Source organism: Pygoscelis adeliae, unplaced genomic scaffold (genome assembly GCF_000699105.1).
Source record: "Pygoscelis adeliae isolate BGI_AS28 unplaced genomic scaffold, ASM69910v1 Scaffold233, whole genome shotgun sequence".
In the NCBI taxonomy this organism is placed as follows: domain Eukaryota; kingdom Metazoa; phylum Chordata; class Aves; order Sphenisciformes; family Spheniscidae; genus Pygoscelis; species Pygoscelis adeliae.
Genome location: NW_008824421.1, coordinates 735,960 through 761,593, shown reverse-complemented (window position 1 = coordinate 761,593; position 25,634 = coordinate 735,960). Strand labels below are relative to the sequence as shown.

Here is a 25,634-nt window from a genome sequence, read left to right as displayed (position 1 = left end):
GTTGTCTGATGAGAATATTGTTTTCTTTTCTCTCTGTTTAAACATTTATATACTTTTCTATTTTCTTTTCTCATGCACGTCATTTCTCAGAACCATACTGATACTTTATGCTTTTCTTCAGTATGTCCAATGAGCTAAGTATACTGTACTACTTAATTAAACCTTAGTTACATAGCATTCAGTGTTTTCAACATACAGAGTAGTATCAAGTCAAAGTTTCAACATTGGCTTAGGGCAGTCTGGCTGTACTGCTGCCAGCAAAGGCACTCCTGCTCCTCCCCTCACTCACCTTCTCCTCGGTCCTGCAAGTTCTGGCCCTCCCTGGCTGCTGTACAGTAAGTCGGACCAATTTGCCGATCCAAATTAAAGTGACCCTTGGAACAAAAATATTGAATTAGGAAGCTCCCTGAGCAATAAAAGCAATGCAAGAGAAACAGTGGGAAAATGCTGCTGAGGGGAGGGCATGGTTTTACATCAGCTTAAGCTAACAGTAATAATACATCTTTATAGTACTTTCATGTGTTGAAAACAATGAACAGACACTGGTTAGGTGTCAAGAATCGGAAGCAAACCATGATTAATTTCAGCATTAATTTATGCAAATGCCACTAATATACATCTCTCCCTTTCCCCTCCTTCCTTCTTCAGGCTTTCTATCTCTGAATATGATCTAGTCACTGCTTAGATGGGAACTTTTCAAGAAAACCCAGAATACCAGGGAAAGGGGCATTAATGACTCAGTGAGTTGTGCTTTCACCTCTGATTCAGTGATTCAACACAGTAGTAAAGGGTTCTGTTCTGTTTCTAATGCCATCCTTCCGAAGGGATGTCTGTCAAAAAATACAAATGCTAATCAGCTCTAGCCTTCAAGGGAACTTGTGGCATGCACTTACTGGAAGAGAGGGTTGAAGTGAAATGGTGAAATTCTTATGTGTGTACTTTTATTCCTCCCAAACCTCTGAAACATAAGTGGATGTAAGATTCTTCATTTCCCATGAACAAATGTGGGCAGCATTGCTATGTGCTTTACATTTAAATATTGTTTTGTAAAAACTCAGTTGAAATTCTGAGTGATTATATTCCTTTATTTGCAATGTCCAAAGTATTTCAGGATGCTTCAGTCTGAACTTTCCTCTCTAAATATGATTCACTAGTACAGTGCACAATTTGCAACACATATTCTATAGTAATTTTATTTCCCATCTAATAAGTGTTGGGGGTTTTCAAGTATTTTCAAGTTTGTTTCTGGTTGTTCATAAGACATGAGAGCTTAATATCCTTTGTACCATTTATCCTCTCAAAGGGGAGCAGAATTTGTCACATAAGCAAAGAGTAGTCTGTTGGATAGCAACTTAAATTAGGTTTTTCAGGTCAGTGTTTTCTAATTACGTCAAAGTTGTAAGTGGCTTTACAAAACATTTTATGTAACAATTCTGAAAGCCCGTGTGACAGTTTTTCTAATTAACTTATTTAGCCTAGTTTTGAGTAACGTTAGCTATTTCATCACTTTTAGGCTATTTTCAGTATTCTTTGTGGCACCATCAATAAGCCAAGAAGTTATAGGGTTCCATAATCATACAGATTACTCATCGTTGCCTGCTCATAACAGAAGCCTGAAATGCTCATTAAAATTGTCTGATGTGAATCGAAAGTTAGTATAGTTGCAGAATTAAATGACAAGAGAATAGCATTATATTAGCAAAAAAAAAAAATTCTTGAATACCTGTTTCAGCGAAAGTGAAACCTCCGGGCTTATATACAGATCAGTACTCTGAATTTTTTTAATATGGAAAATAAAAATAGGCTTCTGGAGTGGAGAACTGGTGTGAAAGGATTGGCGATCATGCCTGAAATGTAATAAGGTGGGGGTTTTGTTTACAGTGAGCTACAGGAACTTGCTGCATGTTCTTCCCTAGTCTGTTAGCCTATTTTTAAAATTGGCTAATTATAAATCACTGTTCCAACTCGATCCTTTGCCCTTTGCCTTGTACCTTTCCATCAAAACAATAAAAAAAGGTCATCTCCCCATCTTCAACAAGCTGTTTGATTCCCACAGGCAGTTGTTATGCCATGCTGCTTGAAACATTGAGGCCCGGATTCTCATCTCACCAAGCCTGTTTTTTCACCAGTGCAATTATGATGCTTCCATTGGAGTTGCATGTTGATGCTAACATAACTGAGAGAAGAATCAAGTCATGGTCTGGTCACTGTTAAAACAAGAATATGTGTGGTTGAACGTACTTCTTGAAAATGCATATGAACTCAGAGCAGCACTATTAGCAGATGTCTGCTGGGATGTCGCAACTGTTAATCTTTGTCTAAAAATATATTAGCTTTTCGTGGAAACAAATTCTATTTAGAATAAGCTATAATCTCTGAAAAACACCCTAAGGAAGGAGAATGAATTGAGACTTGATACCATTTTCATACTGCAGAATATAAATGAGAAGACAGTGTGAGCTAGTGGATTGAGCTGATCTCTATTTTTGGTTTTGCCACTGGCTTCTTGGCTGACCCGAGGCACAAAAAGGCAAAATGACTTGCCTAAGTTTCACACCCACAAAACAGGAATAACGATGTTGTTCTGCTTTTTAAAGTGTAGTGAGATCTGTGGATGAATAGAATTATACAAGAGCTGCTATTACTATTTCTTATCAAGGCTGGGTGAAACAACTATTCTTTACTGAATGGCACATAATTTTAGAAGTGTGCGTGCAGTATCCTGGCACTGGCTGAATAGGAGCTTCCTCAGCTGAGTTTTGTGGCCTTCATTCTCTGGTCCACAGCCATCACTACTTTGGCTTCCGATGGTGAAAAAAGCAATAAATTATAGATGTTACCATTAACAAACATTATTTATCTACGCTCATTACACCTTGTTCTCTGAAACCTTACAGTTACTCATTGTTGTAAACAACCTGCCAGATGCTACTGTGGGCAAACAGTTTTAACTTAGCAACCCTTTCCATATATATGTAAGGCACCTATAAGTATACTTCTAAAAGGCTGTTATATTTTTATTTAAAGTGGTTTAAACATTTCCCAACAGAATGTTCCTGGCTCTGCCTCTCTGGAAACAAAATGAGTGCTGTTAGCCGTACGTGTGAGCCTTCCGGGGTTTCTCTGTTGTCACCCACACAAAATAAACCTGCTGGCTGGGTACCATACCCTCACAGTAAAATCTGGGGTGCTCTATTAGCGAGCATCCCTACTTAGAGTCTGTATCCCTACCTGCATCTCTCCGGAAACTGTAACCACTGATGAAGCACAGACCTGTAACAACTCCTTCAAAGCAAAAATCTTAATTTCTGGAAGTTTAGGACTTGTTTGACTTTGCTAGTTTAATTTTAGGTTTTCTTGATTTCCTAATGATCCTAAACCTTTGGACTGATGGATGCTGGAATTGAAAATTAGTAGGAAAAAAATGCTTGCTTTTTGCTGAGAATTTTCAGTAAATAAGGCTGTGCTCTGTCATTAAGTCCATAAAATTTTGCAAACACCAATATGCCCCAGAAGTTGCAGCATAAACTCAGAAAGTAATATACACGTATTCTTCATATCCTTTTCAAAAAGCACTCTAGTGATCTGCTAGTGCAGAAGCATGTCACCTTTTTTTCTGAATTGGAGGGCTGGCAATTTTGAAGCTGTTGTAAGATTTATTGGTAAAATAATGTTATAAATTGACAAACAGAGCTGAAGTTAGTATCTTCCTCATTATGGCAGATTCCTCTGCCTTCTTTCAGACTCCCCTTCCCCACTCTCCCTTTCTTTCCTGCAGACTTTTGGAAACCTGTTTGAGCTGTCATTGACTGAACAGGTTGCTAGTACATCATAGGAGGCCTCCCCTCCACATGTGTTGTGAACTTGTTTGTAGCTTTCAGAGATAGAAGGAATTCCATTTTTAAACCCTGTGCCTGGAAAGTATGGCTTGAGGAGGCAGAAATTTTGGTAATCTGAGTGTTGTAAACACAGCTTTGAGTTATGTATTTTAATAGAAGTGGCAAAAGTAAGCTAGCCTTTTGCATTCGGAGAAATTCTTCCACATCGTCTCGGTGGTGTCTTTTCTTCCTTTCAACTTTTACTGGAGATATCAAAGCATCTGGTAGGGTTAACAAAATTACGGTTTTGTTTTGTTTTTTCCAAAATGGAAATCAAACCAGAATACACTCCTGATGGGTCTCCGCTTGTATTAGTGCATCTGGTTCTGGGCACCCATCCCCAGAAGGATGTAAATGTAATTGGAGTGCGTTCAAGAAACAACAAAACGTTGAGAAGTTGTAAAGCTTGATTTGTAAGAGAAAAACTTAAAAAAGAAAAAAGTTAAATATGTACAGTACGCCTGAGTGACAGCAGAGGGAAGGAAGGTTTTGATAACGATCTACAATTTTGAGGGGTGTGAACACCAACAAAGTGAAAAATTACTTAGGGTGGTTCAAGAAGGTATAATTAGATGTAATGAAATTAAATGAACAATATGTAAACTTGAGCTGAATGTTACACTAAGACATGAGCAGTGAGACCTATAGATTTATTATTTATCTGTATTGAGTTAGCACTGGGGAATCCCAGTCAGGGATGAAGTGCTTCTTTTCCTGTAGAAACATGAAACACGAATAAAAGAAATGCAATCCCTCCCTTGAGTAATAAATGAGAAGCTTGACTGGGTGGCATATAAGGAATAAACTTAAACTGGTGGGATGTGGAGTAGAGACACTAAAAGACCTTTTGAGTTTTTTTTGGTCTTACTGACTGTTGGACCATTTAGGATTATAAGAATGTAACTCTTATTTTGAAGATGCTTGTTATTTTCAGTCACTAATATATGTAAATATTGCTTTAAATTGGAATAGCCTTACTACACGATTGCCAAGAGCTGGAGAAACTGTCCTTGGACATAAGTTTTTCATTGGTTTTGGTGGGAAAGGAGCCAACCAGTGTGTCCAGTCTGCTCGACTTGGGGCCAAGACCTCGCTGATCTGCAAGGTAAGCACTGACTTGCTCTTGGATTATAGCTGAAGTAAAGTTCATGCAAATTCCAGTAAACCTTTAGGTGACTTACAGAAAAGTTGTGGTTTTTTTTTTAATCCCTCTGTAATTCCCTTTTCATTATTTCAGCTATAAATTTAAGCATGGAGGAGGCTGGTTTAAGAACACTGCCAGAACCAAAGACTAGTTGGCTAGAGATCTGGCAGAAATTGCATACAAAGAAGGATTGCAAAACTTAGACTGATGTACCATGGAGAAGAGAATCTGAGATGTTCAAAATTAAAGTAATCTTGATTAGCCCCTCCTCTTTTTGTTCCCCACTGTTACAACGGTCAGGGCTTCCTTGATGACATTCAGGTGCTAGGCACTATATTCAATCTGAAATTTACTTTGTAGGTGATTAAAAATCAGACACTGACAAGCCAGTAACAAATTTGAGAAGGAATATAAAACTTTGTGCTTCAAGGGTTAAATCATTATTTCATTACTTGAGATTAGGATGAGATGTTCGTGTCCAAATTCTAGAACCTTTGCATGCTTTGGGATTTTTTTGCCCACTTTTCTGAAACATCTGATATACAACAGTTCTAAAGACTGGCTCACAGACAATCGGGATGATTCAGCTCCACAGATGCTATATTCTTACAATGCTTTTCTTTGATTTTTGTCACTAAACATTGTAAGTTTTGAGTGATCATTACTAAGGTTAAGATCAAATTTTCTCTTTCTGTAGCCTTATTGTCTATCCTGTGCTAACTGTAGATGAAACTTCAACTTGACTGGACATACTTTGTTATTGCTATAGCTGGGGAGGATGCTACATTTGTTGCATCATTGTCTGTCAGGGATTTTTTGAGAAGTACTGGAAACATCTCAAGGAAGCCTTTCTCACTGGTTCTCCAATATTTAGGCTAAAGAATGGTAGCTATAAATCTAAATTACACCTGCAAGCATTTCTGTGGGTCATTATCACTACTTGTTCTACAGTGTGAGTTTTTTTTATATTGGCAATGTTTGTGCTTCTGTAATATTGTGTATATTTGATCATCTTTGCATTCAAGAACAATCAGATTCAAGTACAAGATGAACTGGCAATGTATTCCCTGCTAACATTTCCTGCTAAATGTTAAAGGGTTTTTTCCCACTGAAAGTGTGAATTTTGTTTTATTTTTTAATGCTCTAGCCTTTGCTCAGTGCATACATGTTTCTGGAAACATTTGCATTCCTAATAAAATTTAGCAGTTACTATAATTTCTAATTACTTTCCAAAATCATACTCATGTTATTTCAGTAAAACCTAGTCTTCTTTCTTTCTTTCTGATGTGTATTTATTGGAGAAAAGAAACAGCGGAGAATGACTCTAATATCTATAAATGTTAGCATTTTGTGTTTTTTAATTTTAAAAGTTAGTATTTACTTTTTAAATTAAAAATGCACTTTATAGCCTCACAAAATAGTCTCATCCCATAGCAGTACAGTCTTATATCTGCATAGATCAATATAGTTTTTTGCTGAATAAACTAAGAAAAGTCAGGCAATAATGAACCATTACAATTCAATTATTTTTACTTTAGCAAGCCATCTTAAGTATTCAGTGGTTCTTAAAGCCAAATTGCCCCTCACACACACACTCTGTGCTCAGTACATGCTTATGGATTGGTCATAATTCCCAACATTTTTTATCCAGTACAGGTGCAACAATTGCTTCTACAATCGGAAGTTCAAGGAATGGAATCAGTATTAATACTAGAGGGACATTCTGCTGGCATGCGGCATCCTCTTACGAGGACTGTAATTTAGACAGAGGATGTCCTCAACAAGAGTAGAGGTAGACATCTCACATCAAGTGACATGGCATTCTTCATACCTCAGAGCTTTAAAACACAAAAGAGAGCCAGTGACTTATCTGGTGAGGGTTTGAGAGAGGGAGTTTTAGAATGACTTACAGTTGTGACTAGAGATGCCACAGAATGCTGTGGATTTTAATGTAAAATCTGAGTACTGAGTTTGAGTAGTGGAAATGCAGACAGCGTTCTACTTTCTGCCTGGATGTCTCTGCAAGCAGCCGCTGTTACTCTGGATTATCAATATGTATCATAATATCAGTCTTAAACTCCCCCCTCAATTTGCTCAGTACAGTAAAACAATGTATTGATGGTATAGTTACCGCTTCAAAAAGACAAGAAAAACAATTGTTCAGAGAAATATAAAGGATTACTGTCAGGGAACTAAAGGATCTAAGCAAATAAATTAATTACTTGTGTTTGTACAAGAACCCTGTTGCAGTACTGAAAAATGCACAGTGGTCTTGAGAGATTCCAAACTCCCCAAACTGTTGTGTTTTGTTTTGTTTTGTTTTTTGTAGTGGCCATTACCAGAAAAATCTGTTAAACATCCTAGATTAAGATGGTGGAGGGATGTTGGTCTGATGGTCTGAAAAACATTGTATGTGCTGAAAAAAGTCCTGGTTTACTTCTGACAAACAATTTGGAATGATCCTCACAGAACATTGATGTCACTAGCCTGATATTGCATATACTAAATTCTACTTAACCTCCAGCTGCATTTGATTCCTACTTAGAAATAGGAAGTGCTGTATTACCATGCTATGTAGTCTTCTCTCTTTAGATGATCTGTAAGCCAAATTTAAGTTAAAGTGCTGTAAGCCTGAATCCTCACTTCATTGTAAGAACATAGCTATATCTCAGATGCAGCCCAGAATATGCTGTTTTTTCCTTTTGTATTACTGTCTTATACCTGTCTTTAGTACCTGTTTAATTCCCTAATGAAGAAAAAGAGTAAACACTCTCAAAAAAAAAAAGAGCATATAGAATAGATTAAACAAACAATTGTCAAGAGGTACATGTTTTTGTTGTAATTAATTTTCAGGTACAGATGAGTTTGATTCTCTAAGCTGCTAGAATTTTAGCCACTATGATGCCAGCCAGCTCCTCAAGCTCCACATGGAAAACATGATAGTAAGCAGGGAAAACCCAGACTGAAAAATACTGATGTAATTCCACTCATTCTAATATGCAAACTATGTGACCATAATGCTTGTACAAACAGCTATTGTTGTTAAGAACTCAAGAAAGAAGAAATGCTATTTCAGCACATACAATGTTCCGTGGTCAGCAGACTAAGACATTTATTTTTCTGTTTACCCAATAGTCCATCTAGCAGGGCCTGTGCAAAAGCAGAAAATATTTAAAATAATGTTATATAATTTGACATGGTCAGTAAATATGCCTTTAATCTAAAACAAGTCTGATGCCCAATACTCTGTCTTCCTTGGGGGTAAAGCCTGGATGGAAAGATAAGTCCTTCAAACGCACTAGGATTAACTGGGTTGGATGCTGATGAACTAACATGGAAAAAAGTTTCCAGAGGAAAACGACCTCCATAGAGACCCCTCCAAGGGCTTCCCTCCAGCACTGAGATGTCTCACTGTGAGCAAAAGTACCACGGCTGATCTCAGTTGTTATGACAGTTGAACAATAAGGGATGCCTGTCTGTCAGTTTGTAGGACCCAGAGCTGGAGGAAGGAAGTTTCAGTTGAGCTTTTGGAAAATGGTTATGAAATATTTTGTTGTTGAAATAACTGAGCAAATCCTGAGATTTGTTGTAGAAGCATTGTAGCAGCGATACCATCAGGCGGAACACATTCCAGGAGTACAACTGTTAGGCTGCAGAGGTGAGCACAACTCAGGTTTAAATTGCAGATGGCTGCAGTCATCCAGCCTAAAGCAGTTGGAAGATGCAGCTTCTGACAACCCACCCTGTCTGGCAAACTGGGAGTAGTCAGAGATACAGAAATATTCTAATATGCAAACAATGAATAACACACTGACCAAAGTAAATGTTGTTGGGTTTTTTTTTCCATGTACTAGAGGAATGTTCCATCTGGTTAGACTGTTTTGACCTAAATTGCTGTCCTCCTTTGGTAAAAGACTGGGACCATCCCTAATAATGCTTTAGAAAATCTCTTATAGAGGTTGTAAGAAATGAAAGTCTGTTTCAAAACATGGTTGTGCAACAGAATATGTGGGGGGAAGGCTCATCCATCTGTGACACTTTAAAATTTAGAATTCTGAATCACAGGGTTTGATTATTGTGATCACTAGCTAGTACTCGGGCCTTCTCAGAGCTTTCTAAAGGACTGAGCTCATAAATAGACAAATTTCTAACAGCAGGTGATAGAGGCAGCTGCTTTGTGCTTCCAGTAACTCAAATACAGCGTTAGCTATTTAGTGCTGTTTTATGAGAAGATGGATCATTAGTTAGGGCTCCTCGTGTAATTCCTTCATCGTCTAGACCGTGACCAGGATTTTGATTTGGCTTCTAATCTGAAAGAAGGCCTTTTTTTCTCTTGCAAAAATACTTGCTGTAGCATTGGTCAGTCTTTGATACCACCCAGATAAACAACTTGCTCTTGGAAGTAGGAGCACACAGTATACATGCTGAAGACATAGGCTAAAACTGGTGAATTAAAAGCTATGTTGGCTTTATAAATATATTTTAAATGCTATTTTGACATTATGCAAGTTATACCTTTTTTTTCCTCCATATACCTCATCTCCTTTGTTCAGCTTGTGTGATGTAACAAAAAGAAGTGTTTATTAGTCTGAATAAATAGCAAGCAGAATTCTGTTCAGCTAAAAGGATTAGTGGAGCTGAAATTACAAGCTTTTTGACTTGCTGTTAGAAAAACAATAGAGCATAGCTTGACTCCCTAACTCAACTTGGTCTGCTGTTGCTGGATAAAACAAACAAAAAATGTTGAATTTGTAAACAGTACATTTAGTACTGAGAATTACAGAAATCAGCAATGCCATGTTTATCGTCACTTTCTAGACCATAACCACTGTTTGATATTTTTCCACTGAGGAAACTTGAGGTAGAAAATTCAAAATACGAACTGCAGTTAAGGAGGACACTAGAGTTGCTATAAATGCTTTCAATTCGAAGCTGAATAATGATCCAGGAAGATTCAGTACACTTCCAGATTTTACAATCCCCAGAAAACTTCAGTGTCAAGGCAACACAGTGGGTTTAAGAGAATGAAACTTGAGTATAGCGGCATGGGTGTAGGGGGGAGTTTTGTAATAGAGGAAGACAGAACTGCAGAACACTACTCCTATTGTTTATTAATACTATTAGTACATTTTTACTGTTATTTATTAGTTTATTATTTGTTTATTAATAAGGAAAAGTGCTGCAAAACAGAAGGTGTTGAATTCAAATTACATTAGGCCATTCTGTTGTCTAAAGAGGATCTATCTATCCTCTTGCTTTTCTGTAGAGAAAACCTATCCTTTTATTTTTTGTATAGGTTGGGAAGGATTCCTTTGGCAGTGATTATGTTGAAAATTTGAAGAAGAATGGTATTTCTACAGGTAAAATTTTACTTTAAAGAAACTTTTTGTATTATTTTTAAGCTTTAAAAATTGGTAGTGGAGGATTTATTATTTTATTGCCTTATTGGATATGTTTTACCATTAAGAACTATGAATAATTGTTTTGACACAACTGGCAGGAATGAATGAATATGGGTGAGAATGTGGGGACTTCGGAAATTAGCTGTACCAATAAAAATAAAATGTAATGTTACTACCTCTAAACCTCTGATGATTACATCAGTGCAAGTCACCTGAAGATAACTTGCTGTTACACAATTGTTTAGGCTGGCACTAATGATGGTAATGCTTGGTGAGAAATTGAAAAATCCAGTCTGATTATTCATTCTCAATTTCATGTTGGGAGGGGAGGGATAGAGTGGAAATGCATTTGTCAACTCAGTACATTTCACCTCTATTTTGCAAAATGACACATGCAGTCATTTTAGAGACTGCAGCCGATGTTTGTTAACACACATATACACAAAAATCAATGTTAAAAGGCTTTCGGGAAAAGGGAAAATTAAGTATTCACAATATTCTATTATCTTTGCACCTTTGTAACCCTAATTCTCTCTCTTCTTGTGTGCTGCTTTACTACATGATCACATTTTTGTCTACATGACTCTTGTCCTTCAGGGTGGACAAGGATTGACAAATGCAACACTGAGTGGCAATTCAATATTCTGTTTATCTTTTCTGTTTAATGTGCAGCCACAAGCTTCATTTACTGCATTATTCAAGTCCTGCTTTAAAGACAGAACTATCAGTATTTTGTGGGCTTTTTTATTATGCTTATCAGTATAGTTTCTAAATATTTCACAAATGTATATATAGGTTTATTCATTGTATATCTTCCAACTTGTGCAAGAAACAAGGCAAGGATACCATAAAAACAGTGTCTGTTAGTGTACAGTTCTCTCTAAAGCGTGCCTACCTCATGAATAAAGTCTTTGATCATGTAAATAAAGCTATTATAATGCATAGCACTTAATGAAAATGTATATTCCACGAGGAACCTTAAATCTCATGTTTTCTGATTTAAGTGATTGCTCTTGCAATCTTAACATAAATTTTTAAATAGTCTTTATAGCAGCAAAAGAAAAGCGTAGGAAAAAAAAATCAGAAATTCCATCATATTGTACTTCATTGATACTGAGACAGATCAACTGAAGGGTTGAAACATTTAGGTCCAAGGTACCAATTTCTGCTGATTGAGTTAAAAATATCTCAGAATGGTGTTAGATTGTCACGTCCTACATTGATCAGCCCTGGAGGAAGATAGGATGTACTGCTGGGGAGGCTGGTCTGGGATCCCAACTTGCATTCCAAGATTTGGAGGCAAGGGTGATTCAGTGTGCACAGACCTTTTTGCTTAGGACATCTTATTTCAGTCCCTGGCTTTTCATCTCAGTTTAATCCTTGTCTAGCCTATCCCTGTTGTTATACATAAGGATACTGGGTATTGGATGAAAATCCTTGTCATAGTGCCAGTTCTGCCAGCTTTCATATCCTGGATCCTTGTCGTGTGTCGTCTTTGTTTACATTGCTCTTCTATTTCCTAACATATCACCTTACCCCTTTTCTTTGCAGTTCCAATCTGTTTTGTAATTTTCCCCTTTCCCAGTCTTCCTGTCTTCCACAACCTATCAGCTACCAGTGCTGCTCAGACCATAGACGTTTACTGATATGTTACTCCCTCTCCCACATTTGAACTGGGCAGCTTGCTGCTCATGCTGCTTATGTTCTGCAGGAAGAGCATTGAGAGCACAGAAGACAAAAGTTCTCTGCTTTCAATTCCAGTGTGCAGACCTAGCTCATGGTGGAAAGAAGCTATAATTGCAAGGAAAGTTCTGCTCTGACCCTTGTAGCTGCGCTAGATAAGAGTACCTCCAGGGCAAGTACCTGCAATACTTTAGCAAAACTGAATGACCATGATGTTACGTGTTTTTTCAGCCTTGTTCATATCTGAGGAGATTTTTAAATTGGCCACAAAAGGCACATCTTGAGAAAGAAGCCAACCTTTGCCCAGCATCAAGTCCATGTTCTAAAATGTTAGAGCACCAGAGCTGCTTAAACAAAAGGTCACCAGAATTTGTCTCAAATAAAATAGTAGATTTTTCTCAAATACAGTTCTTGGGGAAAAAAAGAACCTCAACTTTTTTGACAGTTTTCTACTACGCTTCTACCTAAAAAAACCCCACCCATCATAGAAAGTTTCAGACCACTGGTTAATATTTGACAAATTTGCTGACAGCTGAAAACAGGTTCTTACAGTGGTAAATATGGAACAACCTTTATAATAGACAGTGCTGCCAGCCTCACTTCTAGTTAATTTATCTGAATAATAATCCAAAGAGGAAACATATATCCTCACCACTGCCTTCATAGCACATGTTAATATTACTGCTGAAATGCAAATCTACAGAGAATTAAATGTTGTGTTGTTTTAATATTTTAGTTTTTTCCAGCCTTGACTCTATTGTTTCATTGGATAAAAGAAATACTTCCATGTAGGAGTAGAGTGCGTGAGAAGGCTGTATAAATAACATGCTTTCTCTAAAGCAGAGATGTAGCCAAATTAAAGAATGTTGGACTCGCATTTCTGTTTTGTGGGTGTAAATTAACACTTTTTGTTATTGTTAGCTTCTCTGGCATTGTTGCACATGAAAGAGTAATTAGCATTTTTAAATTGCTGGAGGTTATGGGTTCATTTTAGATTTAATTCAATTAAACTGCATCACATGCTATTGGTTGAAAGTAATGTATTGAACTAATGCATGCTGTAACTTTTCCCTTTCTTAGCATTTGTAGGTCAGACTACAGATGCTGCTACTGGAACTGCTTCAATAATTGTCAACAGTGAAGGTACATATTTCTACTCTGAATTGTCCTCTTTGTTCTGCCTCTACAGCCATAAAAGAAACCTTTGCCTTGTCGCTGTTAATTGTGGAATTATTTTTTCTACATCTTTTATTTTTTTCATGATCTTATTCACACTTTGTTGCACTTCCTTTTATTACAGGCAGTGTTGTAGGATGAGGTGCCTAAAAGCAGAAGAATCAGATGCTTAGATTAGCAGTGTGATAGCCATAATTCAATCAGCCAGCTGATCTATCTAGTTTTACATTGGCCAGAACACACAGTGTAGCAGAAGGTTAAAGCTCTCCTTTTCCACCACAACTTACCTAGCACTTTTACTATGAGGAAAGGGTTTGCCTCCTCAGCACACCAAGTGAGTGAGTCATTATGCCCTGAATCAGGAAAAGGAATTGTCCTTAGTGTAAATATTATGTTTATTTACACTATTGTAAATAAACATAATAAGGAATTGTCCTTAGTAGAAATATTTATGTTGATCTTGTAATATTACCACAATTCTTGATCCGAAGTTGCATCTGCAGTGATGAATACACAGTGAAATGGCATATTTTTTTTTTCTGTGTTAATTTTCCTTAGCCTGTGCCTTTGCTCTCATATTGCAGGGGAAGAAGAAAAGAGTATTTGGCTTGTTTTCATATTCTTCTTCAAGATTGCTAAATTATCCTCTGAAAACTTTCTGTTTATCTTTTCCTCAAGCAAGTTGTGCTATTGAGAGCTCTTAGGAGAAGTACGTGTGTCTGGATCAAAATTTAGAGCTCAGGACCAATAACGTTTATGCAAACATAACAAATTAAGTATGATTGGATTAGTTCACTTTTGGTGCAGCTAAGGGCCTTCATTTGAACAGTTACCACAGCTTAGCTGACACATCAACTTAACAAGCTCCTATGTAACCTGATGATAGTACATTGGGCTACAGCTCAAAATGGGAAAGGAAACATGACTATTCAGTCCAGGAGCAAACCTGGGAAGGAACTGTGACTAAAGGCAAGTCTACACAGGAACATTCAGGAAAATTAGGCAAATTAGTTGGAGATGTGAGTTTAATTTTCTCTAAGTAAGATTAATCAAAACCTTGTATGACAGCTCTAATTCAGAAATAAAGTAGCTCAAAAATATATTGAATAAACTGGATACCTGCCTCTTACTTCCACCTCCTTCTCTTGGTTCGGGTCAGCAGGTAAATTACCACAGCAACTCTTAAGAACTTCTTTCTTACGCCACATACAGTCACTACTCTGGCTATTTTAAATGGGAGAGACTGAGAATCCAGTAGCGCGCTCCCAGGCCTCACTGGTTTGTACATGTAACCATGTTTTGCACTAGGTTTGCTGTGCAGAATAGTTGAGTAAGAAGCAGTCTTATTCCTTCCCAATTCATATGCATGGCCAACTAAAATAAACACGGTCTAAACTTAAATGAACAGAGGATGACCTGTTAAAATTGTAACACCATGAATTTTTCTGAAGGATAAGGAACAAAACTATCTTGTGGATCTAAAACCTTTGTAAGCACCAGGAAGGGGAAACTGCTTGTTCTGTGCCATGAGGTTCACAGTGTTAGTGTCAGTGTGAAGGGTCTCTGACAGTCTTGTAATTCACGTAGTGAGATGAATAATGCATAATGTCATGCAGCTTATTTCTTTCAGAAACTAAAAAATCCTAAATTAAGTTACCGCTGGCCTCAGATTTCATTTAAAATCTTGTAGAAGAGCAAACCTGGTCAGAGCTATGCTATAAAGCAAACAGATGCACAGAATTGGTAATGGTTCTGGTTGTTACTTCTCTCTAAAGCCATCTGGCGCCTGAATTGAGTAAATTGCAATAAAATAGCAGTACTTATGTGCTTTGCTGTTGCAAGAGACACTGTTTTTTTTTCCTGTAGAAACCTGGCTGATTTGACCTAAACAGGTTTTACAGCACTTTTCAAAGGGCTTGTCTACACATGCATGTTTTACCACAGTAGTTGTGCTGGCATAGCTGAAACACCACAGCATTCAATGCACTGATGTAAAGCAGTTTCTGCTAGTTCAAATTATACCTAAAAGGGAAGCATTTGAAGTTGGGGGTTGTGATGGTGTTTTGCATTAAGACAACAAGGAACAAATAAAAAACATAGGTATCATCTCTTTAAATCGCCAAGTTTTAATTGCTATGTTTTCACACACCTAACCTGCACTTCATCTTACCAGTTCTTTACAAGTACCGATACTTGGGAAAAATACCAACTCCAGTCAACTGAGTAAAATCACAGGCAGAAGTAGGAGAGAGACTCAAGTAGAGGGAGCAGACTATGATGGATGAGTGAAGGCAGAGGAAAAGAAAGCTGTAGAGAGCAGAGTCAGAGGAGGCTCTGAGGTAAACTTTCCCTGGTGTTACCTGTGTCTGTCTAGCTGGTGCTGCTGAATTTCTGGGAAGATTTTTACTGGTTACTGAATTGCACAGCTATAAGTCATCCATTATTGTAATTGGCAAAGAACTAAAAATTTGAAGATTATCAGGCACATTTGATATTCTCAAAGTTGCAGTATATTCTGGGACAATACAGTGTAGTTTCAATAAAAGATAGAGAGGTTAAATCCCTGCTTTAATGCAAAATGGTGAAGAGATGTTTAACAAGTTTAAAGCGCTGCACTGGAAAAAATGAAGCCCAGAGATGCTGCAAAGGTTCCCTCTGGGCTGGTCTCAGAAATCTGCGCAGAAATCTTTTTCTGGAATCTTGTGTTCCTTTCAGTTGTTCTCTTTTATGTGACTGCCTCTTCAGATACGTTTTGACTAAACACAAGCTTCACTTTATCAGGAACCTGTATACTTCGAATCTGTACTTTCTCTCTTAAGGAGAAAAGCTGGTACATCCAGCTGCTTTTTGTAACACGTTTTCTTTGAGGTGCATCGCACCACTTTGAACCCCAGCTTTTGTTTCCCCTTTTAGCCTGCTGCCTTTCCACTAGCTCTGTCACTTAGCACACCTTCTGCTAACAGTGTGCTATTGAATGGTAAGAACTCCATAAAGTGATGATGTGTGTTGCACTTTTACATACACACATAGGGAGGGAAAAAACCTCTTTATGGATAATTTTTACATGATTACCTGTGAAGTTTATTGCAGCTTTGTCCATATCTGGTACCGACTGTTGACGGCGCCATTAAGCTGGCCTGACTGGACCAGTAGTTTGAACCAGTCTGACAACTTCCATGTTCATAGCAAAAATTCAGCAGAGGGAGAACAGAAGTTGGCAGGTCATGATTAAAGTGCTCTTGATTATTGCAAGTTAGGACTTAAAGCTCACCTACACAAAACACTGCAAGATAACCCTCACTTGAGATAGGCATTGTGCTGACTTACGATAAAGTTGTTAATCATTCATGAACAGTGAATAGGCATTATTTTGTAAGTGAGTGTACCTTCAATACCAAAGCACTACTAGTATAAAAACATTCAAACTATATATTTAGATAAGGCTAAATAAGCAAGGCAAACTTAGAAGACATATGCTAGCTTGTTTGAATTATACTTCCCAAAGAGAAAATCTTTGTTTTGAATCTTCAGGGTTATGAAGAAATGTCACCTGAATTTTTATAGAATTTCTATGTGTTGACATTCATCATGAACTTGAATGTTTTGTGTACAAGACTATTCAATGCTCCTACCAAGTAACTGCATAGAAATTATGATACTATGACACACCCAAAACTTGCCCTCATATTCATGAACTGTGTGATTTGGCAGCAAATGTTTTTCTTGTAACATTCTTTTCTGGTCAAAAATATAATCTTTTTTCCCTATGAATTATTATGCAGAAGCTCTGCAGCTATTGTTATAATTGCATTGTTTGAGATTTTGGTGAGTTCTAAGCACTACTATGGCTTCTAGGCTTGTCATCCTGTTTTAAAAAGTGAGGGTTATTGCACTGTGGTGTTTATTGGTTTGCCTTTGATTTTTCCACTGGCACTTCTCATCTGGTGGGATCTATAAAATGACACTTGTAAAAAAATCCAGCTTGAGTTACCCATCTTTCTAAGAAGTGACAGTAGCAGGTTTAGAAGCCCAACTGAGGACAGTATTAACATATGCAGTATTCACGCTGTTTTAAGTATTGATTGGACCCAATCCCCATCTGGTGTAAGCTTGCACAAGTTTATCAGCTTCGTTTAGCTGTTCTAGCTTACAGCAACTGTGAATGTGGCCCTTAATATTTTAGCTGATGTCTGCAAAACTTAAAATTATGTAGATGCTCCCATCAAAACTGAGAATTTTTAGTCTAAGTAATGATACATTAGAATTAACTGTAATGCAGTAAGTATATTTTTCTCATTCTTAGTGTGGGCAACTTTACCTCACTTGAGCTGTTTCAAAGTTAGGTGTACGCCTTAAGGCTTCACCTAGAGTTAACAGAGATTCATAGGCATTTCCAGACAACAGTTTATCTCCTCCTCAAACAGATATCTAAGGTATGTAAGATTAAAAAACTCTGAAAATAATTGTCTCTCCTCCTTGTTGAAGGAACGTAGAAAACTAATTTTTAGAAATTTGTTTTCTTAGAATTTTCTAGAATGTAGAATTTTTTTTGAAAACTTAAAAATTAGTTAATGTTGGACAAGATGAATCCCACCCCTCTTTGCCATCTGTCTTTAACTCTGTTGTCCCTGGTGCTGATTTCCCATCTGATTTCCCTGGCAAGAAATAATTGCTTTCAACAAAATGGTTGCTAGTAACACAAAATTCTGGTATTAATTGTGAGTGCATGGGTCCAGATTCTGCTTTCATGCATGCTGGTGTAAGTTTGTGGTGACTGCTGTCATTCACAGTTGGTGTGGTATATGTAGCTAAGAACAGAATGTGGCTTTTTCCCTAAAGCTTGGGTTAAGCCTGCCCGGACTGTTACACTGTAGGTACTGGGAGGTTTGAAAGCAGACTTTAAGTCTCTGACCTTTTGTAGTTACAAAGAAAAGCTTCTGACTGTGATCTAGTGCAGCATGGCCTACCTTGAATTTGCACATATGGGTTTAAGCAAACAGCCTTCCTTATCGCCTTGGGCCATTAGCTCTAAAGTCTAATAATAATATACATGTCAGTACAGCTAAATAGTTCAGCAAGATAATGGAGCAAGACATGTGGATAGAATCTGAGATTCTAGGTGGCACAGAGTCCAGGCAGAAATGAAATATATTTTTGTTCCACCGATTCCCTGCCTTTTACTGTTTGCACTGCTGCACCCTATAAGCTTTCAAAATATATGCTTGGCAGAATAGGTGCAATTTGCCTTTGAATGTTTCCTCAACAGGATTCAGATATCTTTGATAGCATTTACTTGTTGCAGAAGGTTTTTTCTTTTTTTTTTATCCAAGATGCCCATCATTGTCTGTTGAAAAGCAGGGCGTTGGCTTTAAATGCTGAGGTTTTGCTTTTCATATGCAGCTGTTCTGTACCAAACCATTGACAGCAGAATTGCTTTGGAAAGCTTGGGCCCCTCCCTCTGAGATCACTATATTATTCTTTCCATTGTCCTGCTTTCTTTTCAGAACATATTTAGAGAGACAAGCTTTGCACGTTTCTTATTCAAAGGACTTTGAAGTTGCATTCAACAAAAATAATGTATTTAAAAACATAAATATTTATTTACAGAGTAATTCAGTTCATTACAGGATTGGTAGCCTTTAATGATTGGCAGTCCTTAAAGGAATCTTCAGCGGGGGCGGGCTGAGCATGTAAATCAAGGAACAACTGACTTACTGAATTTAATACCTGAGTGATTAATAATAAATTTTAATTTGAAGGCACCCATGCCTGAAGGTCTCTAGGTGTTGTAAGAGATTAAAAAAAGAAAGAATGAAATAAAGAAACTGCAATAAAAGAAGGCAACTTGCATGTCTGAAGAAAAACAATAGAATATTTGGAACCTACATAAATGAACCTCCTCACCTAACTGTAAAACAAACTATGAGAACGAAAAGGATCTCGGACGTGCTTTGAGATACCGCCGTGCTTCCACACGTATAGCTTTGCTTAGGCCATTCTACTGGCCAGCTTTAAGTGCAGAAGAATCTGTCACCCACCTTCTGTACGCACTTCTGATAAAGCTTTCCTTAGACATAAGCATTACCTTTCTGGGTTTTGGTGGCAAGATGATTCTGGTTTTCATGATGGTTAGGGGCCCTAACTTGAAGTGTCGCAGGTAAATGGAGCAAGCCTGCTTCTCTGAAATCTAAAGAATGTGCATAATTTTCATAGCTGTGTGAAATATTCTCTGTTTCCAGCTGATGGGAAAATTAAAATTTTTATGGCATTTTTGGCAGATGAACTCAGTAACCACACTGATGCTTTTATCCTCCAAGTGCTACTGGAATATTTTAGGAAAATGCAAATATCAGCCTTAGTCTATGTCCCCCATCTCCACTGTGACTAGTACAACTCTTTAGAGTTCATAGAAAACACCAAAATAAGACCGGGGAAAGCCCACACATGACTTTTCCCGAAGAAATATATACTGCATTTGTTGTGCAGTGTAGCATTCATTAATCTGTCGATCTTTTTTATCTTCTGACATATTTGGATATTTGAAAATGTCAGCAATGCATATATTTTTAGTGGGGGTTTTTGGAAAGCAAATTGAAATCCTCATCTGAAATGTATTGTAGAAAAGCAAGGAATTGTTTTACATACTTTATTGCAAAAGTTAATGTAAAAAACACAATATCTTCTCTTTAGGACAGAATGTTATTGTAATAGTCCCAGGAGCCAACCTGCTTTTAAATTTTGAAGACCTGAAGAAGGCTGCTGATGTCATCTGTAAAGCCAAAGTGGTTGTTTGCCAGCTTGAAATAACCCCTGCTGTTTCTCTTGAAGCTCTGAAAATGGCACGTGCCAGCGGAGGTAATTTAACATAAGCCATTCTGTCTTCCTCATTTGTGTTGCGTGAAAAATATTCTTTATTGTGCTTTCTAGATAAAGATCCTGTGTTCTGTTCTGGTTTCTGTCATACTAGTTTTATTTAGAAATTAAACAATAGCCAACAAATTCATCCTACGCTAATGAAAACTGAATTCAGTTTTAAAATTTTGCAGTGTTTACCTTGAATGGCAAATCAACCCATACCCTTATAATCTCCCCGTATATGTCTGGTGCTGCCTTTCCTCCTATTTTCATGCTGTGACTAAATACAGTATAATGTTGTTAGGTCAGGAACTGTGGGCCTGACTTTGGTATTATTCCAGAGCAGAACAAGCATAATGAATGCAAGTCAGTAAAGTTCCACACACAATAAAGTGAATGAAATGACCTCAAAAACAGAGTTATGCCCTTGTTGTCCCAGCGTAGCAGTAGGTATGGCTGTGGTTTTCTATATAGAAGTTAACGTCCTTAAAGTAAAAAAAAATGCTTTTTCTTCTTAACCAAAATTCTTAGAGTGTGACTTAGCATGTGACAGAGTCATGGTCTGTGAAATTATTAGCAAATTGTTACTGTGCTGTACGTTTAAATGTAGGCCATTTAGTGTAGTTCCTTCAGTGTAGCATATACGTAGATAAAAGCTGACGTTTTGCATGAACAGGATGGGGTTTCACTACTGACATGAGGTTTTTGTTGTTTAAGTGCCTGTAATGCTCTCAGTTACTCAAGCGCAATTACCACTGTATTTGAACACTAAGTAAATAATTATGCAAGTGAGGCGTCTGTATGAGATTAAAAATATGTTCTCGTCTATCTGGAAGATAAGACTGGGAGGGGACAGCTCGTAGTATGGTCAATCACGCGGCAGGTCAGGGATGGAACTGGGATCAGAACTGACTGGTTCCTTGCAGCTGGGCCCAGGCTTGCTCCAGCAGATCATAGCACGTTGGGATTGTTGACTCTTCAGTCCTCCTGCACTGAGGTCTCTTGCGCACCTGTTGTGATCACTAGCGTTCACGCACTAGTGAAGACGTCAGAGGTAGCAGAACTTTATGCATCGTGTTCATGTATTTTGTGCTGATTTAAGCAGCTACATTAGATGCGAGGCTGGGGGAGAGTGGCTCTGAGACTGTGGTGGTAATAGTCATAAACTCTATAAACAGAACGGTGCATGGGGAAGAATTATTTTGACTTCTGTTTGAAATGTCAAAACTGGACTCATGCATATCTAAATAAAAATTAAAAACTTCAGTTAACTGAGTAGCACCTGGAATGCTTAAAATGTATGGGGGGGGGGAACAGAGCTTACTACATTTTTTCATTATGGTTTATGAAAACGGATAAAAGCATTCTTAATCTAGTGGTTAATGGGCTATAGTTGAGTCATGAGTCAATATCCATGACTTATTTTGTCTACTTCTAACTCTGTGCATAGTTTTGGTAAAGTTGCTTCACACTTTTGTCACCCCCTTACAGCAAGATGCCAGCCTGTGACAGAAAAAAAGATAGGATTTTTTTGAAGGCAATCAAAAAAAAATCCAAACCAGATACACAGAACAGACATGCAAGCATTTAGCAACTGTAGACAGAACAATATATCGAGAAAAAATAGTAGTTAACTGTGGGCCAGCTATAGTTCTGCGCTGTCAGTCTGCTATCATTGTGCAGCTCTCATATCGGGAAAGCTTTGGTTGCTTCTTCTTTAAAGCAATAGGCTACACACGTTCAAATGTCATGTATGGTCAAATCTAAGTAAACAGCTGAGTTTGTAGCACTGTAAAAATCTATCCTTAGCCAACTGTAAATTGTTAATGCAATTTCCCTTCTTTTAGCCTGCAATACCGTCATGTATAATGCAGTACTGCATGTTAGGATGTGCACTAGACTATTTTTGTTTGAAACAGATGCATACCCAGATGCTTCAAACCTCTGTTTCAAGGTTTTTTTGCTTGTTGTTCTTCATCCTTACTTAAAGAAATAATAAGATGGAGAAAGAATGTGGACACACAGGCAAGAACCCTTTGCTTTTGTTCAACATCACCTGGATCTGTAAGCTAGAGAGGGACATCTTGTGTTCTGACATCCTCTCATCGTGGCACTGATTATTAAAGATCTTGTGACAATCTTGGGGAGGAGGGAGGGAGGGAGGGAGGGAAGAAGGACGGAAGGAAAGAAGGGAGGAAGGAAGGAGAATAATTATATGAAGCGAGTATAAATTGGAGTGGAAATCTGACTTGAAAATTCTAGATTTTTAATGGCCCCATGTTGTGAAGCTGCTGCTGCTTCCAAGAGGGGGACCACTTCATGGATGGGCAAAATGTTATTGTATATCAAGGTCTGTAAAGCAGTTTTTGGGCTTCTGTAATGACAGATTCTATAAAAGACGGCTAATAATGTCCAGCCTATTAATATTGCAGTGAAGAATGAAAATGTATCATAACAAGGGCTGGAAGCAGCCTCAGTTATCAGGGTTGCATGTCACTTGCAAGTAAAGGGTCTATTTTTCAGGTGTTTCAACTTTCTGATCTTGGGCTCCAATTTTTCCTAACAGCTGTTTGTCTGTGGCTAAATTCTTTGTAAAATTGCTGCCAAAGCATAGTGGCTGCAGAAACCAAGCAACAGAAAAATGCCTCCCACCCTGCCCCATTTTAAAGTACGAATACTGGCTACCTTAAAATTTACTTAAGACTTGATAGCAAGGGAGCTTTCTTTTAAAGATAAGCCTTTACAACAGTATGGAAATCTGCCTGATTTTTACTGTATTATCTGCCTTTGGAAAATAACTGCCTTTCACGCAGGCTTGAGAAGTTGTTAGAGCTTCACAGCTAGCTTCCCCTGAGATTCTGTCCACACAGGCAGTTGTCGGTTTGGACAGCATGACTTTCAGTGTGATTCCTGAATCTGGTTTTAGGCAACTTCTTATATACTGTTGAAGATCTCTTGTAGGCCCAGGAAGTGCAGAGCACGAGCTTGCTTGATTTGAATACAGAAGAGATGAAGCTGCTTGGGAATGGTGGGGAGGGAGAGTAGATTTCAGACAAGGGGAGTGTAGGAGGGATTTGCTTGATTTTGGGGGTGGCAGGGGAAGAAGGAAGAGAGAAACTGAAAGCGGAATAAAATTGGAACAGAGAACAGGATTTGTTGAATAGGGATTGGAATATGGAGGTGGAGTCAGGGAGTAGGCTGTGGGTACTGGAAGTGGGAAAAAAGAAAGCATAGGAAAGGGGGCGTAAAGAGATACGATGTGATGAAAGTTGAGTGAAAAAGGTTACTATTGCATAGTGCCTATGCAAGGAGGCATAAAGAATAGAAACTAGGTAAGGAGAATGGATTGTGGCAAAGGGAGAGAGAATTTGGGCAGAAAATGGTTTGGTGTTCCTCGGGGGGACCAAACAAATTACCCTGTTCACAAGCCATGCTCTTCTTCATAGCCTGAAAGAAAATCTTAGGGTTCCCCCATCTCCCCCCTGCTCAGCAGATATTAAATATGGGAGCAAACCAATAGTAATGTGTTACACCCTGTTCATGATGAGTCTATATTACTTAAACCCCAAGTTGGGACACCTCCAGTGCTGCTCCTGGCCCATGTATATGTCAGTATGATACCACATGAGAGAGTTTGTTTTCCAATATGTGCTGTTTGCTTGTTTTACCTAGGAAACTATACCTTAAAGATTTGTGTTTAAGAAAACTTTATTAGGGTTACAATTCAGAAAATAGGAAATGCAAGAGTTAAGGTTGCCTGTGAAACCTTAATTTGTCTCCTTTCTGCATATGTATGATGTTGCAGTCTTTAATTATGTGATCACATGCTGTTTTTCAGTGGTATGTGATCATATAATTAAAGTTTATTATAATACATACTGTATTGTAATAATATAAGGGAGCCAAATTAAGATTTCATTGGAAATCCTAGTCCTGGCATTTTCTGACTTCTAAGTAAATGTCTTTGTCTCTTAAATACTCTTTTTAACGAGGCAGGTAGAGAGGCATGATAAAGTTGTACAGTCAAAGGCTAAAACTTTCGGAGTGTTAATCAAAAAGGTCATATTCTAAACTTCTTGGTACTCAGATCTCAGAAGTCTCTGTGCATCTTTCTCTTTTAGGGCATTAACTGTGATTCACAAGTGTGCAGCGTGTCTGAATATTAGGTGCTATAGCTTAGGGTCTAAATATGCGTTTAGGACTGAAAATTTAGGCATCCAGGTTGGAAGATTTGATCACTTACTATAAGGAATATTTCTAAAGTAAGAGAGTGTGCTTTATATAAAAAAGATGGCCTTGTGGTTAAGACACAGAAGTATTAATCATAAAATTGGCAAAGTGAGAAACCAAGTCTGCAGACTTCCTGTGTTAACAGTGAGTAAGTCACTTATACTGTCCTCATGACAAACTTTTTCTGCTGTTACACGGGGCCTTAGGCTACAGTTTAAAGTTAGGTTAACTAACATACTCTACCATGTGTTAAGTTTAGGTCTAGCTCTGCCAGATAGCATATTAAAAATATACAGTGCCTTGTCTACACTACAATTTTATAATGTGGCAGTTTGAACTAGTTAGGTAACACATTCAGAAGCACGTTTAACTCCTTGTCTGGACATGCCCTTCATTACTCCATACCCCTGTTTCTTCATGTACAGAATGCAGATAACAACACCAAAAAAATTCTAGAAATAAATCAGTTCTTGTAAAACTTATTAAAATCCTGGAAGAAGCATCATCAGTTAAACAAATTGCATTACTGTCTAAGGCTTTTTTCCCTTTTTTTTTAAATTCAATAATTTCTTGGTTATTTTTTCTGTTACTCTTCTGTCATGTTCCCATCATGACAGGTGCCTGCACATGAATTAGAAGGGAACTTTAACATAATAAACAAAACTTTTAGCTGTTCTATAAAACGAGGACACAGAAACTGAGAGCCATTTGCGTGTTAATAATAAACATTGGGGGCTGTGAATTAACCACAGTGGTGTTTCAGGTGATGGTTTATGAATCTAAAACACTAGCGATTTAGACTTTATTTTTCTTTTCTTTTTTTTTTCAGTAAAGACTTTATTTAATCCAGCTCCAGCCCTTGCTGACCTAGATCCACAATTTTATACCCATTCTGATATCTTCTGCTGCAATGAAACTGAGGTAATGGTCATATGTCATGTTAAAGAAGGAGTCTTAAGCAGTAAAATTTCAGAGAGATTCTGTTCTTAGAAATGCAGCATAGGGAGCAGGAAAACTGAGGCATGCTCCTCTTACATAGGACTTTTGGAGGTGACAAGTTTGATCCCTGACCTAACGAGCAAAGAGGACTATTCTAGACTACCTTTAGATTGCACTCAAAATTAAATTAATTGTTTGCAGTGGGAAAGTTGTGTCCAGCCTTCCTTACAAGTAGATGAGTAAAACAAATCCATAAAAGGACACTTTTAAAATGTTATCACTGAGTGGTAAACATTAAAATAGATCCTTGTCCTTGTTCTGTGGTAT

The 25,634-nt window shown here is 37.7% G+C and overlaps 1 protein-coding gene across 1 annotated transcript in view; it reads left to right on the top strand.

Moving 5' to 3' along the window:
* Nucleotides 1-25,634, top strand: part of RBKS (ribokinase) — a 71,922-nt gene that overhangs the window by 15,338 nt on the left and 30,950 nt on the right. The window contains exons 3-7 of the mRNA XM_009320922.1: nucleotides 4,813-4,983; nucleotides 10,319-10,382; nucleotides 13,188-13,250; nucleotides 19,974-20,138; nucleotides 25,198-25,289. Of these exons, the coding sequence (XP_009319197.1) occupies nucleotides 4,813-4,983; nucleotides 10,319-10,382; nucleotides 13,188-13,250; nucleotides 19,974-20,138; nucleotides 25,198-25,289 (555 nt within the window). The remainder of the gene's footprint in view (nucleotides 1-4,812; nucleotides 4,984-10,318; nucleotides 10,383-13,187; nucleotides 13,251-19,973; nucleotides 20,139-25,197; nucleotides 25,290-25,634) is intronic.